We start from the raw sequence: 17799 nt of genomic DNA, 5'->3' as shown, positions 1-17799 counted from the left end.
CACATTTAACTACCATGGCAAGCACATCATTTTGCCGTGACATACCATCCCATGTTTGCACTTAGTGAGATCGTTATTTGTTTTCCAACAGGACAAAGACCCCAAACACACCTGTTGGATATATATGAGTTATTTGATGACATGAAACGACTTTAGATGACATGGTCTCCACCTGATCTAAACCCACTTGAGATGGTTTGGGATGATTTGGACTTCAAAGTAGCCAACATTTTGCTACCAGCTTTGTACACTCTTGCCATTCTCTTATTTAGCCTCATTAACTAGTAACCTGGAATGGTTTTCCAACAATCTAAAGAAGTTCCCAGAAGTGTTAAGTGCCAGCTTTTCTTACACTCTCCAGTCCAACTTATCCCAAACCATCTCAAGTTTTTTTGCTTACTACATAACTCTAAGTGTGTTCTTTTATACATTGTATTTCTTCATTATCAATGTACAATGTTGAAAATAAAATGGAGGGAAATTAATTAAGGTGAAGGCGTGCCCAAACTTTTGCCTGGTACTGTATATATTTTAAATTAGAAGAGTGAAAACATGACTAATAAGTGGTGTTTCTTGTCTTTTTTAAATTAGTGGTTTACTCATAAACAGTTTCACAAAGTAAGGAGATAAAGAAGAGATTGGGGCTGCTGTGGTTCACAAAAGCCTGAATACCACCACCACCACAAAAGAAAGGCCTTTTTGTCGTTCAGCGCATGCGCGGATTTTTCGCGCGAACTCCTGAAAGGGGCGGGAAGAGCTCGGCGGCGCGTGCTGTTTATGATTGGACGTCGGAGCCGGAATTCGGAATATTAAAATGAGCTGGCGGTGAGTTGACCAATCAGAGCGCAGAGCGGTGCGCGTCAGAGGTCCGTGTGGCGCGAAAAAGCCACGCTTTACAGAGCAGAGGAGAAGCAGAGGAGAACACGGGACATTTACTCACTCGGGACTGGGTTTTCTTTTTCTCTCGGTCGAAAGAGATTTTCAGACATATTTTATAAAATGGCTGCCGAAGTTGTGGACGATCATGAGATGAGGGAAGCTCAGAGAGATTACCTTGATTTTCTGGATGATGATGTAAGTCATTACTTTTTTTCCTCCTCATTGTTCATACTCATGGGGAACAAAGTCGCCCCATACAGCAAACCTTTATGACCCTGTTCTAACACGCTTTGGGGTTTTATCACATATTTAACACAAAATACACGTAAAAGTGTGATTAGATGTGATATTTATAATATTAATGATTATTGCATCTCTGGGCCTCTCGCGCTACTTATTATCATGATCTTCTCCTTCCGGTTTTCAGGGCTTCCCTCGTGTATCCGAGCATAACATGTTATTTTTGTTGTGTGTTAAATGTCGTTCTGCAGCAGGATCAGGGGATCTATCAGAGTAAAGTGCGCGACATGATCAGCGAGAACAAGTTCCGCCTCATCGTCAACATCAACGACCTGCGCCGCCGCAACGAAGCGCGCGCTGCTAAGTAGGTTCCTCTTCATCAATCCTTTTATTTTCCTCCTCATCATGCCCATGTCCCTCCCCTCCCACCGACTCCAACTTATATTAACTTTACTGAAATGCAAGAGAAAGTGTATGAACTGTAGTTTTGGGAGAACTGTAGCGGAAACTCACCGAATGACGTCATCGGGCGATTTCTATATATGGCGCTTGGTTGTTATTTGATTGCTGATTAGTGTCTGGGAACATCTTGAACAATACTGATCTGTGATTGGTTCCTGTGAACAAAAGTGGGAACACCCTGATTTGTGATTATTTGCTATGAACAATACTGATTGATTACCAGAAGCATCAGTGATCAGTTGCTTTGAACAATAGTGGGGACACCACTGATTGGTGTTTAGTTGCTGGAAAAACATAGACCAATACTGATCCCTGGTTAGTTGCTAATGATACTGATTGGTCACTGGGAACAATGTTGATTGGTGATTAGTCAGTGGAAACAATACTGACCTGTGATTATGTGCTTTGAGCAATAGTGGGAGCACTATTCATTGGTGATCTGTTAATAGTTACTTGAACAATGGTGATCGGTCCCTGGGAACACTACTGATTGGTGATTCGTCAATAGGAACAACACTGATTGGTGATTGGTTGCTGGAAACACCTAGAGCAATATTTATTAGTGATTAGTTGCTACGAGCGATATTGATTGGTCACTGCGAACACCATTGATTAGTGATTTCTTTCTGGGAACAATACTACGAACAATACTGATTGGTACCTGGGAACACCATTGAGAGGTCTATGGGAACACCGGGAACGATACTGATCTGTGATTGGTTGCTCGAAACAATAATAATTGGTTACTGGGAACACTATTGTTTGGTGAGTTGTTGCTGGGAAAAACAGGAACACATATCTGTGTTTAGTTGCTACAAACAATAGTGGGGACACCTTTGATTGGTGATTAGTCATTGGGAACACCAGGAACAATATTGATTGGTGATTAGTCACTGGGAATACCAGGAACAATACTGAGTGATGATTAGTCACTGGGAACACTAGGAACAATACTGAGTGGTGATTAGTCACTGGGAACACCAGGAACAATACTGAGTGGTGATTAGTCACTGGGAACACCAGGAACAATACTGAGTGGTGATTAGTCACTGGGAACACCAGGAACAATACTGAGTGGTGATATGAAGGATACTGATTGGTCACTGGGAAGACCAATGATTAGTCAGTGGACACAGCTGTGATCATTGATAAGTTGCTTGTAAAACACTAAGTATCAGTGATTAGTTGCTGATGGTGATTAGTAATTGGTTGTGTTAAGTTGAGGATCTCTACAAAACACAACATGAACACTAATAAATAATGCTTTTAGAACACAGTATAAACCTTTATAATACAAAATATCAGTTTTATTTCTGGTCCATCCCCTGCAGCTGTGACAGTAGACACCTGCTACTACATAGTTATAAACTTAGTTACATTGTCATTACTGCGGGTGAAGTTGATGTGGTTTATAACGACTCTCTGTTTTACAGACTGCTGAACAATGCCTTTGAGGAGCTTCTGGCTTTCCAGCGTGCTTTGAAGGATTTCGTGGCCTCGGTCGATGCCACGTACGCCAAGCAGTTCGAGGAGTTTTTCATCGGACTGGAGGGCAGTTTCGGGAGCAAACACGTCACGCCTCGTACCCTCACCTCCCGCCTGCTCAGCTCCATGGTGTGCGTGGAAGGCATCGTCACCAAGTGTACGTCAGTGCAATGCTAACTAACTGGAAATGGTGTCAGCAAATATCTCTATAATAAGGTTCGAACACGTCATGTTCTTTGTATTCCAGGCTCTCTTGTGCGCCCCAAAGTGGTACGAAGCGTCCATTATTGCCCAGCCACCAAGAAGACCCTGGAGCGCAAATACACAGATATGACCTCGCTGGATGCCTTTCCTTCTAGTGCCATCTACCCGACTAAGGTATTCGGTATTCCGATACACTTCATACGTTATGGCTATTAAATTTGGTCCTCAATCAAATTTATTGCACCTGTGTAGAGTTTACATTTTATCTGTAATCCATACCAGTTAATCAATTTCGTTACTCCTGAACTTAAGTACTGTAGTTTACAAAAGCAAACAGAAGAATAATGAAGAATTAAAATATAAAAATGCCGCTTCAAAAAGAGATTTCTTCAGTATATCACAGCACAACATATTTGAATTAGATTAGCTCAGTTGGCTCGTACCTGCCGATAATCGATTGATCGATAGTTTTTAAAATGGATACTGGAAAAAAAAAACACCATGTAAAATAGTACAGAACTTTATTGCAAAAATAAAAAAACAGCACTAATTTGTAAAAAAAAAATGTGCTAAATGAAAAAAATATTATATCATTAATAAATATAATAACACGCTCCCCATGCAAGTGGTCCTTCTGCGTGTAAAACAAACAGCACGTAGTGACAGCGATTCACCTCTAGAGGTCTATGGGAACACCGAACGATACTGATCTGTGATTGGTTGCTCGAAACAATAATAATTGGTTACTGGGAACACTATTGTTTGGTGAGTTGTTGCTGGGAAAAACAGGAACACATATCTGTGTTTAGTTGCTACAAACAATAGTGGGGACACCTTTGATTGGTGATTAGTCATTGGGAACACCAGGAACAATATTGATTGGTGATTAGTCACTGGGAATACCAGGAACAATACTGAGTGATGATTAGTCACTGGGAACACTAGGAACAATACTGAGTGGTGATTAGTCACTGGGAACACCAGGAACAATACTGAGTGGTGATTAGTCACTGGGAACACCAGGAACAATACTGAGTGGTGATTAGTCACTGGGAACACCAGGAACAATACTGAGTGGTGATATGAAGGATACTGATTGGTCACTGGGAAGACCAATGATTAGTCAGTGGACACAGCTGTGATCATTGATAAGTTGCTTGTAAAACACTAAGTATCAGTGATTAGTTGCTGATGGTGATTAGTAATTGGTTGTGTTAAGTTGAGGATCTCTACAAAACACAACATGAACACTAATAAATAATGCTTTTAGAACACAGTATAAACCTTTATAATACAAAATATCAGTTTTATTTCTGGTCCATCCCCTGCAGCTGTGACAGTAGACACCTGCTACTACATAGTTATAAACTTAGTTACATTGTCATTACTGCGGTGAAGTTGATGTGGTTTATAACGACTCTCTGTTTTACAGACTGCTGAACAATGCCTTTGAGGAGCTTCTGGCTTTCCAGCGTGCTTTGAAGGATTTCGTGGCCTCGGTCGATGCCACGTACGCCAAGCAGTTCGAGGAGTTTTTCATCGGACTGGAGGGCAGTTTCGGGAGCAAACACGTCACGCCTCGTACCCTCACCTCCCGCCTGCTCAGCTCCATGGTGTGCGTGGAAGGCATCGTCACCAAGTGTACGTCAGTGCAATGCTAACTAACTGGAAATGGTGTCAGCAAATATCTCTATAATAAGGTTCGAACACGTCATGTTCTTTGTATTCCAGGCTCTCTTGTGCGCCCCAAAGTGGTACGAAGCGTCCATTATTGCCCAGCCACCAAGAAGACCCTGGAGCGCAAATACACAGATATGACCTCGCTGGATGCCTTTCCTTCTAGTGCCATCTACCCGACTAAGGTATTCGGTATTCCGATACACTTCATACGTTATGGCTATTAAATTTGGTCCTCAATCAAATTTATTGCACCTATTGATGTGTAGAGTTTACATTTTATCTGTAATCCATACCAGTTAATCAATTTCGTTACTCCTGAACTTAAGTACTGTAGTTTACAAAAGCAAACAGAAGAATAATGAAGAATTAAAATATAAAAATGCCGCAGTATATCACAGCACAACATATTTGAATTAGATTAGCTCAGTTGGCTCGTACTTGCCGATAATCGATTGATCGATAGTTTTTAAAATGGATACTGGAAAAAAAAAACACCATGTAAAATAGTACAGAACTTTATTGCAAAAATAAAAAAACAGCACTAATTTGTAAAAAAAAAATGTGCTAAATGAAAAAAATATTATATCATTAATAAATATAATAACACGCTCCCCATGCAAGTGGTCCTTCTGCGTGTAAAAACAAACAGCACGTAGTGACAGCGATTCACCTCTAGAGGGCGAATTTGCCGCTAAAACCGACAGTAAAACAACACAAGTAATGGATAGCAGTATCGTTTGTCCTGAAGCTTAACGTTAGTCTGGTATTGACTGGATTACGTACCGGTTCATAAATACACATTCTCATTACCCATCCCTGATTGCACCTGCTTCACTTCATCTTTGCAGGATGAGGAGAACAACCCCCTGGAGACGGAGTTTGGGCTGTCCATCTATAAAGACCATCAGACCATCACAGTGCAGGAGATGCCTGAGAAGGCTCCGGCTGGTCAGCTGCCTCGCTCTGTGGACATCATCCTGGACAACGATTTGGTGGATGCTGCAAAGCCGGGGGATCGAGTGCAGATCGTCGGCACCTACCGCTGCCTGCCAGGCAAGAAAGGAGGCTTCACCTCTGGCACCTTCAGGTACATCACTGATTTCAGTGCAGTATTATCAGATGTACAGTTTGTTCATTGATACAGATACAGTACGGATGTTGTCCAGTGAGCAGTCCCTTAGTCTGTGAGCATGCTAAGTCCTCTCTTTCTTTTCATTCTCCTACATTTAGGACCATTATGATCGCTTGCCAAGTAAAGCAAATGAGCAAAGAGGTCACTCAGTACTTCTCCGCCGATGACGTGGTGAAGATCAAGAACTTCAGGAAGTCTCGCAAGGTACGAGGACGGTATAATCAGTATATCTGTGTTTGTGGGTTGGAGATCATGTCCTGGTATATTTAATGTATTTTGTGTGCCACTAGGTGGCAGTGGTGTTATTTTAGCTTGGACTTTTTTTGTGTTTAAATGTATGTAGGATAGTCTTTATTATATTGAATATATATATATACAGTACAGACACACCTTCTCATTCAAAGAGTTTTCTTTATTTTCATGATTATGAAAATTGTAGATTCACACTGAAGGCATCAAAACTATGAATGGAATTCATTCAAACTATGTGGAATTATATATGGAATTATATACATAACAAAAAAGTGTGAAACAACTGAAATATGTCATATTGTAGGTTCTTCAAAGTAGCCACCTTTTGCTTTGATTACTGCTTTGCACACTCTTGGCATTCTCTTGATGAGCTTCAAGAGGTAGTCACCTGAAATGGTTTTCACTTCACAGGTGTGCCCTGTCAGGTTTAATAAGTGTGATTTCTTGCCTTATAAATGGGGTTGGGACCATCAGTTGTGTTGTGCAGAAGTCAGGTGGATACACAGCTGATAGTCCTACTGAATAGACTGTTAGAATTTGTATTATGGCAAGAAAAAAGCAGCTAAGTACAGAAAAACGAGTGGCCATCATTACTTTAAGAAATGAAGGTCAGTCAGTCCGAAAAATTGGGAAAACTTTGAAAGTGTCCCCAAGTGCAGTCACAAAAACCATCAAGCGCTACAAAGAAACTGGCTCACATGCGGACCACCCCAGGAAAGGAAGACCAAGAGTCACCTCTGCTGCGGAGGATAAGTTCATCCGAGTCACCAGCCTCAGAAATCGCAGGTTAACAGCAGCTCAGATTAGAGACCAGGTCAATGGCACACAGAGTTCTAGCAGCAGACACATCTCTACAACAACTGTTAAGAGGAGACTGTGTGAATCAGGCCTTCATGGTAGAATATCTGCTAGGAAACCACTGCTAAAGAAAGGCAACAAGCAGAAGAGACTTGTTTGGGCTAAAGAACACAAGGAATGGACATTAGACCAGTGGAAATCTGTGCTTTGGTCTGATGAGTCCAAATTTGAGATCTTTGGTTCCAACCACCGTGTCTTTGTGCGACGCAGAAAAGGTGAACGGATGGACTCTACATGCCTGGTTCCCACCGTGAAGCATGGAGGAGGAGGTGTGATGGTGTGGGGGTGCTTTGCTGGTGACACTGTTGGGGATTTATTCAAAATTGAAGGCATACTGAACCAGCATGGCTACCACAGCATCTTGCAGCGGCATGCTATTCCATCCGGTTTGCGTTTAGTTGGACCATCATTTATTTTTCAACAGGACAATGACCCCAAACACACCTCCAGGCTGTGTAAGGGCTATTTGACCAAGAAGGAGAGTGATGGGGTGCTGCGCCAGATGACCTGGCCTCCACAGTCACGGACCTGAACCCAATCGAGATGGTTTGGGGTGAGCTGGACCGCAGAGTGAAGGCAAAAGGGCCAACAAGTGCTAAGCATCTCTCGGGGAACTCCTTCAAGACTGTTGGAAGACCATTTCAGGTGACTACCTCTTGAAGCTCATCAAGAGAATGCCAAGAGTGTGCAAAGCAGTAATCAAAGCAAAAGGTGGCTACTTTGAAGAACCTAGAATATGACATTTTCAGTTGTTTCACACTTTTTGTTATGTATATAATTCCATATATAATTCCACATGTGTTAATTCATAGTTTTGATGCCTTCAGTGTGAATCTACAATTTTCATAGTCATGAAAATAAAGAAAAATCTTTGAATGAGAAGGTGTGTCCAAACTTTTGGTCTGTACTGTATATATGTGTGTGTGTGTGTGTGTGTGTGTGTGTGTGTGTGTGTGTGTGTGTGTGTGTGTGTGTATATATATATATATATATATATATATATATATATATATATATATATATATATATATATATTTTTTTGGTGATGTTTAATGCAGTTCTTTAGACTGTCGTTAAATCGATATAAAAACAACGAAGTGGCTGAACAAAGTTTACGGTATGGATCGAGTAGCCACACAGTGTCTGAAATATTTGTTCTTCGATCGCTTCCTTCCTGGTGTTATGTTAAAATTTATATTCAGGGAACAGATACTTCAAATGCAACACGCATGAATGTCCTTTCAGTCCCAAATCAGAAACATTACACTTGGACAGTCATCAAAAAAGCACAGGAGAAATGTACCACAGGTGTAGGAATACATACACTGTAATTCTGCTAATGAGCCTGTGACCTGATTTATGTTTTTCTCTCATGTTTTTTCCACAGAATGTGTTTGACCAGTTGGCCCGCTCTTTGGCTCCGAGTATCCACGGTCATGAGTACATCAAGAAAGCCATTCTGTGTATGCTCCTTGGTGGAGTAGAGAAGGTTCTAGAAAACGGGTCACGCCTCCGTGGAGACATCAACGTCCTCCTCATAGGTTTGTATTACTAACGGACTCGTACATTTCAAAGAAACGTGTTGGATTGAAGGAGAATTTGCAGAATTTTGCACCCTGGATCTTTGTTAATGAGGTTCAGAATGACTGGAGATTAGTAGTGTGATCAAAACTAAACGCTTCCGTGTCTTCCTTTCTCAGGAGATCCCTCCGTAGCGAAGTCGCAGCTTCTGCGCTACGTGCTGCACACCGCCCCTCGCGCCATTCCAACCACTGGCCGTGGCTCGACAGGCGTCGGTCTCACTGCGGCGGTCACCACTGACCAGGAGACAGGTACTGCATTGTGAAGAGTAACAGAGACTGTTCATCTGTATCTGCATGCTGTTTTGCTGATTAAATAATCACCTAAATGTCCAGAAATCAGTGGATTCTGCCTCAAAATGCAAGCTCTTCATGGCCAAAAGTATGCGCACCTCTGACCAGCACAGCCATGCGTGTTTTTTTTTATTGAACTTCCATTTCCAGATTTAGTCCCTTATTTTCTTGTTATAATGAGGTCTGGGGTTCAGTCAGTGATTAGATGTTTTAAAGGGTTTAAAAGAGTGGGCATGAACCTTATTTGTGTTCTTCACTTTGTCGAGTGATTAAAAACGAGTTTATTAGAGCAACTGTGGGACCATTTTGACAGGAAGGAGTTATATGTAGTGTGTTCTGGTGTGTAGGTGAGCGGCGGCTGGAGGCCGGTGCCATGGTGCTGGCTGATCGAGGCGTGGTCTGCATCGACGAATTTGACAAGATGTCCGACATGGACCGTACTGCTATCCACGAAGTCATGGAGCAGGGTCGCGTCACTATTGCGAAGGCAGGCATTCATGCTCGTCTGAACGCCCGCTGCAGCGTCCTGGCAGCAGCCAACCCTGTCTATGGCCGGGTGAGTGAGTCAGTTCAGTCACTGAGAGAGTGAGTCAGTTCAGTCACTGAGAGAGTGAGTCAGTTCAGTCACTGAGAGAGTGAGTCAGTTCAGTCACTGAGAGAGTGAGTCAGTTCAGTCACTGAGAGAGTGAGTCAGTTCAGTCACTGAGAGTGAGTCAGTTCAGTCACTGAGAGAGTGAGTCAGTTCAGTCACTGAGAGAGTGAGTCAGTTCAGTCACTGAGAGAGTTCAGTTTGTGTGTGTGTCAGTGATTGTCATTAAGTGTCATATAAGTGGGTAAATGTACAGCAAATAAATATTAAGGCATAAGCTCGTATAGAAGCTGTGGAGGTTGTGGTACAGTTGCAATACTCCATTACAGCAGTTTTGTGCTTGCTCGCTACACAGCAGTAAGTGTGAGCTGCTCTGTCTCTTTGCTGTTTCTCTGCAGTATGACCAGTATAAGACCCCCATGGAGAACATCGGGCTGCAGGACTCTCTGCTATCTCGTTTCGATTTGCTCTTCATCATGTTGGACCAGATGGATCCCGAGCATGATCGCGAGATCTCCGATCACGTTCTGCGCATGCACCGCTACCGTGACCCCCGCGAGCAAGAAGGAGCAGGTAAATGGATGTCTAAGGGTTGAAAAAAACACATTTTGGCCTCAAAATGAGACCAGATTGAGATCAGTCGAACTATGTGATGTTCCCATGTTGTCAGAAGTCAAATAGTTCTACACAGCAAGTCATGTATAATTATATCGTCTCCCTCCTCCCCGTGTTCCAGCATTGGCTCTGGGTGGTACAGTGGATGCATTGGCCACTGAGGACCCTGATATAGTACAGGAAGAAAAGGAAGAGCTGCAGGTCTATGAGAAACACAACCATCTTCTCCATGGCAACCGGAAACAGAGGTAGACATGGTTAAAGTGCATTTTTGATTAAAGGTTCCCAGCATTGAGTTACTGATCACTGACTTGATGAGGAATATTGTTTGTTTAGGGACAAGGTGTTGAGCAAAGAGTTCATGAGGAAGTACATTCACATTGCCAAGGTGCTTACACCCGTTCTGACCCAGGAAGCAGCCAATCACATCGCCGAGGAGTATACGCGACTGCGCAACCAGGAGCAGCTGGGCTCGGATATCGCTCGGGTGAGTTTCCAAATACATTGCCATTTATTATTCCAGGTTTTTTTTACACTTTTTTAAGGACACCACAACAGGCTTAATTTGCCATCAGGGTTTCTAAGTGAAGTTTTTTTGTTTCCTCTGCCAGACCTCGCCAGTCACCGTCAGGACTCTGGAGACTCTGATCCGCCTGGCAACGGCCCATGCCAAGGCTCGCATGAGCAAAACCGTGGAGCTCGAGGACACCGAGGTGGCAGTGGAGCTCGTACAGTTTGCCTACTTCAAAAAGGTTCGACTTGAACGCACACCTAATGTGATCTTGCTTTTAGAAGCTCATCCATATTATACACAGTGTGTGTTTATAGATAATAAACGTTTCTTCTGATCTTCTAGGTTCTGGAGAAGGAAAAGAAGCGCTCCAGAAAGGCAGGGCATGATGAGACGTCTGAGGACGAGGAAGACGAGGAGGTAGAGGAAGAAGGCACCCCTAGACAACAAAGGAAAAGGTCTGAACAATCAAATGCACACTCAATTTGTGGAAAGGAAATAGCTTTATTTTTAAATATTTATAAACAATATGTCCTCTAGGAGGCGACGATCGACTGAGCGCCGGCCGTCACAGAGCAGCGAGCCGTATGACCCGTATGACTTTACCACAGAGACGGACATACCTCAAAGTGAGCAGATTTACCCCCGTCTGATTATCATTGTTGCAATCACAGAGGCCTAAATTTAGCAGAAAAATGTTTTCATTGTTGTTTTTTGTTCACGTGTTTAGTTCAATCTCCAGCTTCTGCAAGGCCCACTGAGGAGCCCATGGAGACGCCTGAGCAAAACGGCCATGTGGAGATATCGGTGGACAGGTGAGTGCAAAGCAGCTAATAAAACATAATAAATGAAATATATACTGCAATATTTTTATCTTAATGGTTTTATTTCACTGTTTTATTTTATTTATAGAGAAACTAAAACTCCTCGAGTTACGATGGTTCAAAAATGAAAAAGAAACATACCACCATAAAACATTATTCATTTTTTTTCTGTTAGCCTTTTTTATATACTTTATATAGAAAACAGATTCTACCTATAACTATAGTCTTATTCTATAGAATCTAACCCTTTTTTTTTCTTTTTTTTGTAAAGGCTGAAAGAGTTCAAATCTGCCCTCCTGGAGGTCTTCCGTGCTGCACACGCTCAGTCGGTGGGAATGAACGCTCTGATGGGAGACATCAACAAGGAGCGCGCCACTCCGTTCGACCAGGCCGAGGTCCGAGCCGCTCTCACACGCATGCAGGATGACAACCAGGTCATGGTAGCCGATGACATCATCTTCCTCATCTGATGAGCTTGGGAGGGGCGCAGGTGGATGTAAGGAGGAGAAAAACAGAGAATGTGACCAACTTGAGAGTGGACTTGTGGTTAAAATATCTTTTATTTCTTTTAAAATGATTATTTGCAAGCTTGTTTTTACATTGTTTTAGCTGTTTGCTTTTCATTCATTTGTATTGTAAGGGGTGATGTTTAATGTGTGTGTGAATATGTGTATATATATTGTTTAATGTTTAAAAGAAGGATATGTCCTATGTTCAATGGAAAAGAAAAAGATAAAAATTCTCATCACCTGATTCTCAGATTGATTGACTACTTGTTTTATTTGTTTATTATGTAGGTATAAAATCATTTTCATTCACTTCACACTTCACACAGTCCAATTCAATGACCCTGTGTTTTTTTTTTTTTTTAAGCAACGTTTTTATTTTGGATTTACACTCTTTCTCAAAATCTATACCAATACACATCCTTTTCAAGGTCTTCTTTTTCTCTTTCGGCTGCTCCCATTAGGGGTCGCCACGCCAGATCATCCATCTCCATACCCCACTGTCCTCTACATCTGCCTCTTTCAAACCAACTACCTGCATGTCTTCCCTCACCACATCCATAAACCTCCTCCTTGGCCTTCCTCTTTTCCTCCTTCCTGGTGGCTCCATCCTCCTACCCATGTACCTCATGTTTTTCTCCATCTCACAACCCACTTGTGGAGCATAAACACTGATGACATTTATCATCACCCCTTGAACTTCCAGCTTCACCGTCAAGGTAAATTCACGAAAGCTGTTGATGCACAAGAGTCATGTATCTTCAATTACTGATGTCACCTTTTCTCCACTGGCCTCATACTGAAGCGGTAAGTAATGTGGGTAGAGTTGTCTGGTGTGTCATAGCGAGAGTGTAGCTGATGTGTATCAGTGGTTGGAACTCTGCTGTGCTGTCACTTGTGCAGGGTTTCCCAAACACATACACTATTTTGCTTGTGCACCACTGCAAAATGTGTTCAGAAGTCTTGTAGAAACATCAAGGTTACTTACAGATATTGCATCAGAAACGCTCCTTTTAATTATCATTATCAGATACAGTGGATGTATAGGAGCCTCCTGAAAGCGTTCGCTGTTCAGTGATTTTCTCTTTTTGCAGTACTGAATTTTTTTTTTTTTAGCTAAACTCATGCAAGATTTATTTCGAAAAAAAAAAAAGTTTGAGTTGTCTCGGTTGTGTCTTGTTTTGTATTAGTATTCCGTTCTTCTTAGTATTCTGTTCTTTAGTGGAAGTTCTGACCAACACGGCCAAATGACATGAAGAATGTCGGTGAAGAGTAATTTTCAGGTTTAGCCACAAATATTTTTGAAGAGGATGTAAACCTGGTTTTGACTTAAAAAGCTAAAATCTTTTTTATAATGCACTTCATCACATTGTGCTGTAGGATTATTTATTTTCACCCTAAATGCAGATGTTTGGCTGACTGGAACACGTTCTCCTCAACAGCTTGAAGTCCTCCTACTGTGTGATTTGTCTATTGTTAAAAGTACTAAAAAATAATCAAATATTGAATTGAATTAACTGATGCTGCCATCACTGTGTTTAATTAGACTGTAGGTATGGTGTAGGTATCTCAGTGTTAGGCTTTATTTATTTTATCCTGAAGTTTCACAGACAATTCATTGCTTTGACTGACTGATCTGATCCGCTGTTAAATATGTACGATTTCGCAAATATTAGATGTATTGATTGTGTGAGTATAAAATTGAACACAGGTGCAGGCATGTTAATCTGGAGAATTAAATAGAAATCCTGGTTTCCATTGTTAAATATCTTATTATTAGAGGCTTGCATTATATACTATACTATACTACACTATACTACACTACAGGGAGTGCAGAATTATTAGGCAAGTTGTATTTTTGAGGATTAATTTTATTTGAGGATTTAATTTGAACAACAACCATGTTCTCAATGAACACAAAAAACTCATTAATATCAAAGCTGAATATTTTTGGAAGTAGTTTTTAGTTTTAGCTATTTTAGGGGATATCTGTGTGTGCAGGTGACTATTACTGTGCATAATTATTAGGCAACAACAAAAACAAATTCATACCCATTTCAATTATTTATTTTTACCAGTGAAACCAATATAACATCTCAACATTCACAAATATACATTTCTGACATTCAAAAACCAAACAAAAACAAATCAGTGACCAATATAGCCACCTTTCTTTGCAAGGACACTCAAAAGCCTGCCATCCATGGATTCTGTCAGTGTTTTGATCTGTTCACCATCAACATTGCGTGCAGCAGCAACCACAGCCTCCCAGACACTGTTCAGAGAGGTGTACTGTTTTCCCTCCTTGTAAATCGCACATTTGATGATGGACCACAGGTTCTCAATGGGGTTCAGATCAGGTGAACAAGGAGGCCATATCATTAGATTTTCTTCTTTTATACCCTTTCTTGCCAGCCACGCTGTGGAGTACTTGGGCGTGTGTGATGGAGCATTGTCCTGCATGAAAATCATGTTTTCTTGAAGGATGCAGACTTCTTCCTGTACCACTGCTTGAAGAAGGTGTCTTCCAGAAACTGGCAGTAGGACTGGGAGTTCAGCTTGACTCCATCCTCAACCCGAAAAGGCCCCACAAGCTCATCTTTGATGATACCAGCCCAAACCAGTACTCCACCTCCACCTTGCTGGCGTCTGAGTCGGACTGGAGCTCTCTGCCCTTTACCAATCCAGCCACGGGCCCATCCATCTGGCCCATCAAGACTCACTCTCATTTCATCAGTCCATAAAACCTTAGAAAAATCAGTCTTGAGATATTTCTTGGCCCAGTCTTGACGTTTCAGCTTGTGTGTCTTGTTCAGTGGTGGTCGACTTTCTGCCTTTCTTACCTTGGCCATGTCTCTGAGTATTGCACACCTTGTGCTTTTGGGCACTCAGTGATGTTGCAGCTCTGAAATATGGCCAAACTGGTGGCAAGTGGCATCTTGGCAGCTGCACGCTTGACTTTTCTCAGTTCACGGGCAGTTATTTTGCGCCTTGGTTTTCCACACGCTTCTTGCGACCCTGTCGACTATTTTGAATGAAACGCTTGATTGTTCGATGATCACGCTTCAGAAGCTTGGCTATTTTAAGACTGCTGCATCCCTCTGCAATATATCTCACTATTTTTGACTTTTCTGAGCCTGTCAAGTCCTTCTTTTGACCCATTTTGCCAAAGGAAAGGAAGTTGCCTAATAATTATGCACACCTGATATAGGGTGTTGATGTCATTAGACCACACCCCTTCTCATTACAGAGATGCACATCACCTAATATGCTTAATTGGTAGTAGGCTTTCCAGCCTATACAGCTTGGAGTAAGACAACATGCATAACGAGGATGATGTGGTCAAAATACTCATTTGCCTAATAATTCTGCACTCCCTGTATATTGAAAGATACTTATATACTATACAGTGGCTCTCATGGTTTTGAGAGACACGTGCATGTTTCTTTTGTTTCTATGCGACTGTAATAAAGATTTACTTTGACAAAAGAAACATACAAATGTACAGACGTAAAAAAAAACAAAAACACTATTACACACTTTTAGCATTCCGATAGTTAGTTTCTCCAAATCTTCAGCTGAAATACTTCATGTCAAATTTGCTAAAGTTGATCTTTACAAGTTGGAGATTTATTTCTCACCTTGTGATCCAGTTCATCCCTGAGCAGTTCAATTTAGGATTTAGGTGTGGTTACTGAGCAGGTGTAACAGAAAGAAAAGGGATTTATTTTGAATGGTGCCAAAATATTTTTCTAGATGTGAAATAGTTCTTTATCATATACAGTACAGACCAAAAGTTTGGACACACCTTCTCATTCGAAGAGTTTTCTTTATTTCCATGACTATGAAAATTGTAGAGTCACACGGCATCAAAACTATGAATTAACATGTGGAATTATATACATAACAAAAAAGTGTGAAACAACTGAAAATATGTCATATTCTAGGTTCTTCAAAGTAGCCACCTTTTGCTTTGATTACTGCTTTGCACACTCTTGGCATTCTCTTGATGCCTACTTTGAAGAACCTACAATATGACATATTTTCAGTTCACTTTTTGTTATGTATATAATTCCACATGTGTTAATTCATAGTTTTGATGCCTTCAGTGTGACTCTACAATTTTCATAGTCATGGAAATAAAGAAAACTCTTTGAATGAGCAGGTGTGTCCAAACTTTTGGTCTGTACTGTATATATATATATATATATATATATATATATATATATATATATATATATATATATATAAACTTTTGGTCTGTACTGTATGTATATATATATATATATATATATATATATATATATATATATATATATATATATATATATATATATATATAAACTTTTGGTCTGTACTGTATATATATTGTTTGTGTAATTTATTTGTCTATACTGTATATTATACCTGAGAAGAGGGGAATTAGTGACACCTATAGGCGAGAAAAGAATAACGGTAAGTTGCATCAGCCATTCTCTCGTCAGCTGCTCTCTAAATAACACTCACAGAGCTTATACATATACTTAAAGTCTTGTTTCAATTAACTGCAGTCCAAACGGTATTGCATGGGGTTGGAATTATGAAATGGGAGCCATTTTGGTTCAGCTTTCCTTTCACCTGGAATAAGTCTCCTATATAACCCACATTGTTTGACTGTGGGTGTGAGGCAGTCTGCTTACATCGTCTCTTGTTCTCTGTCTTAAGTTCTGTTGTTAGAACCAGAAATGTCAAACATTTAGACTCGTGTGCACAGAACTTTCTTCCAGACATTCAAATTCTTGAGTGTTTCTGCCTTTTACAGAGTTTGTTGCATAGAAAAGAAAAGAACATGCATTCATTTTATTTAGTCTATCAGACAAAAGAAACCTTTTCCTGGTTTCTAAAGTCCCTTTTTCTGAGTCCTTAATGCTAATTCTATGATTTCACGCCAATAAACCCTGATTAATGGAATATTTGTTACAGTGGTTGTACTCCAATCTTGAAGCTGCTCACCTCCTTCACCAAAACCCTTCTTGCCCAATTATTGAATTTGACCAGATTTCCAGTTCCACCAGTTCCTGGTGGTTCTAATTCACAGCTATGGGAATTAATGCTTATGCTCTTGGGAACATTGAAAGCTCATACATTGGTTTATACACAATTTCGGAGTAAGGGCTTTTTGTAAGAATGTCCAAAAATGTGTTTGCTTATATACAAGGATATTAACTATTCATTAAAAATGTATTTGACCTAAATGCAAATAAAGTGATGGTTCACGTAATATTGAAAAATGAGGTTGGGTTACTATTTACTCACACTCATACTGATAATGGCACTTAATTCCTGAAAACCCAATAAGAAGGTAGTCTGAATTCACCACGGTTTCTGATTTTTTTTTTGTCATCACCTTGAAAGGAAGTTATTATGCTCAGGGCAATTTATAACTATGTCAATTTAATACATCGAATGGATAAACCTTTGCTGCATTAAAAGCAATCAAAACAACTTTGGTTCATGATTGTACACAAAGTGTAACTCTGAACTCCTCTGCTGACGTGTCTCATAAAACTCTCATGAGAGCTTATATTCATTATACTCATATTATTAAGCAGCATGAAGATGAATGTTGCAGGAGTTTTGCAGCACTGTTACAATGTGTTGTGGCAGTAAAGAGATGAAAATTTCACGTTAATTAGTGTTGAAAGAAAA

At 40.7% G+C, this 17799-nt stretch overlaps 1 protein-coding gene across 2 annotated transcripts; it reads left to right on the top strand.

The window, feature by feature from the left end:
• Nucleotides 1–863: 863 nt before the first annotated feature.
• Nucleotides 864–12364, top strand: mcm3 (minichromosome maintenance complex component 3). 2 transcript variants are annotated; one of them, XM_046835609.1, is made up of 17 exons: nucleotides 864–1074; nucleotides 1371–1483; nucleotides 3015–3223; nucleotides 3314–3444; nucleotides 5799–6037; nucleotides 6181–6286; nucleotides 8580–8733; nucleotides 8893–9024; nucleotides 9414–9622; nucleotides 10054–10228; nucleotides 10392–10518; nucleotides 10607–10757; nucleotides 10882–11022; nucleotides 11127–11239; nucleotides 11322–11410; nucleotides 11512–11596; nucleotides 11877–12364. In XM_046835609.1, exons 1-17 carry the CDS (start codon nucleotides 1000–1002, stop codon nucleotides 12073–12075), a joined length of 2448 nt encoding a protein of 815 aa, XP_046691565.1. In that variant the 5' UTR covers nucleotides 864–999; the 3' UTR covers nucleotides 12076–12364. The 2 variants fall into 2 exon arrangements, with proteins under 2 accessions (XP_046691565.1, XP_046691564.1); XM_046835608.1 differs by lacking the exons at nucleotides 864–1074; nucleotides 1371–1483; nucleotides 3015–3223; nucleotides 3314–3444 and adding exons at nucleotides 4707–4911; nucleotides 5002–5132.
• The last annotated feature ends 5435 nt before the right edge of the window (nucleotides 12365–17799 follow it).

This window comes from Silurus meridionalis, chromosome 23, assembly GCF_014805685.1.
Source record: "Silurus meridionalis isolate SWU-2019-XX chromosome 23, ASM1480568v1, whole genome shotgun sequence".
NCBI classification, from domain to species: domain Eukaryota; kingdom Metazoa; phylum Chordata; class Actinopteri; order Siluriformes; family Siluridae; genus Silurus; species Silurus meridionalis.
This window is presented reverse-complemented; position numbering and strand designations above follow the sequence as displayed.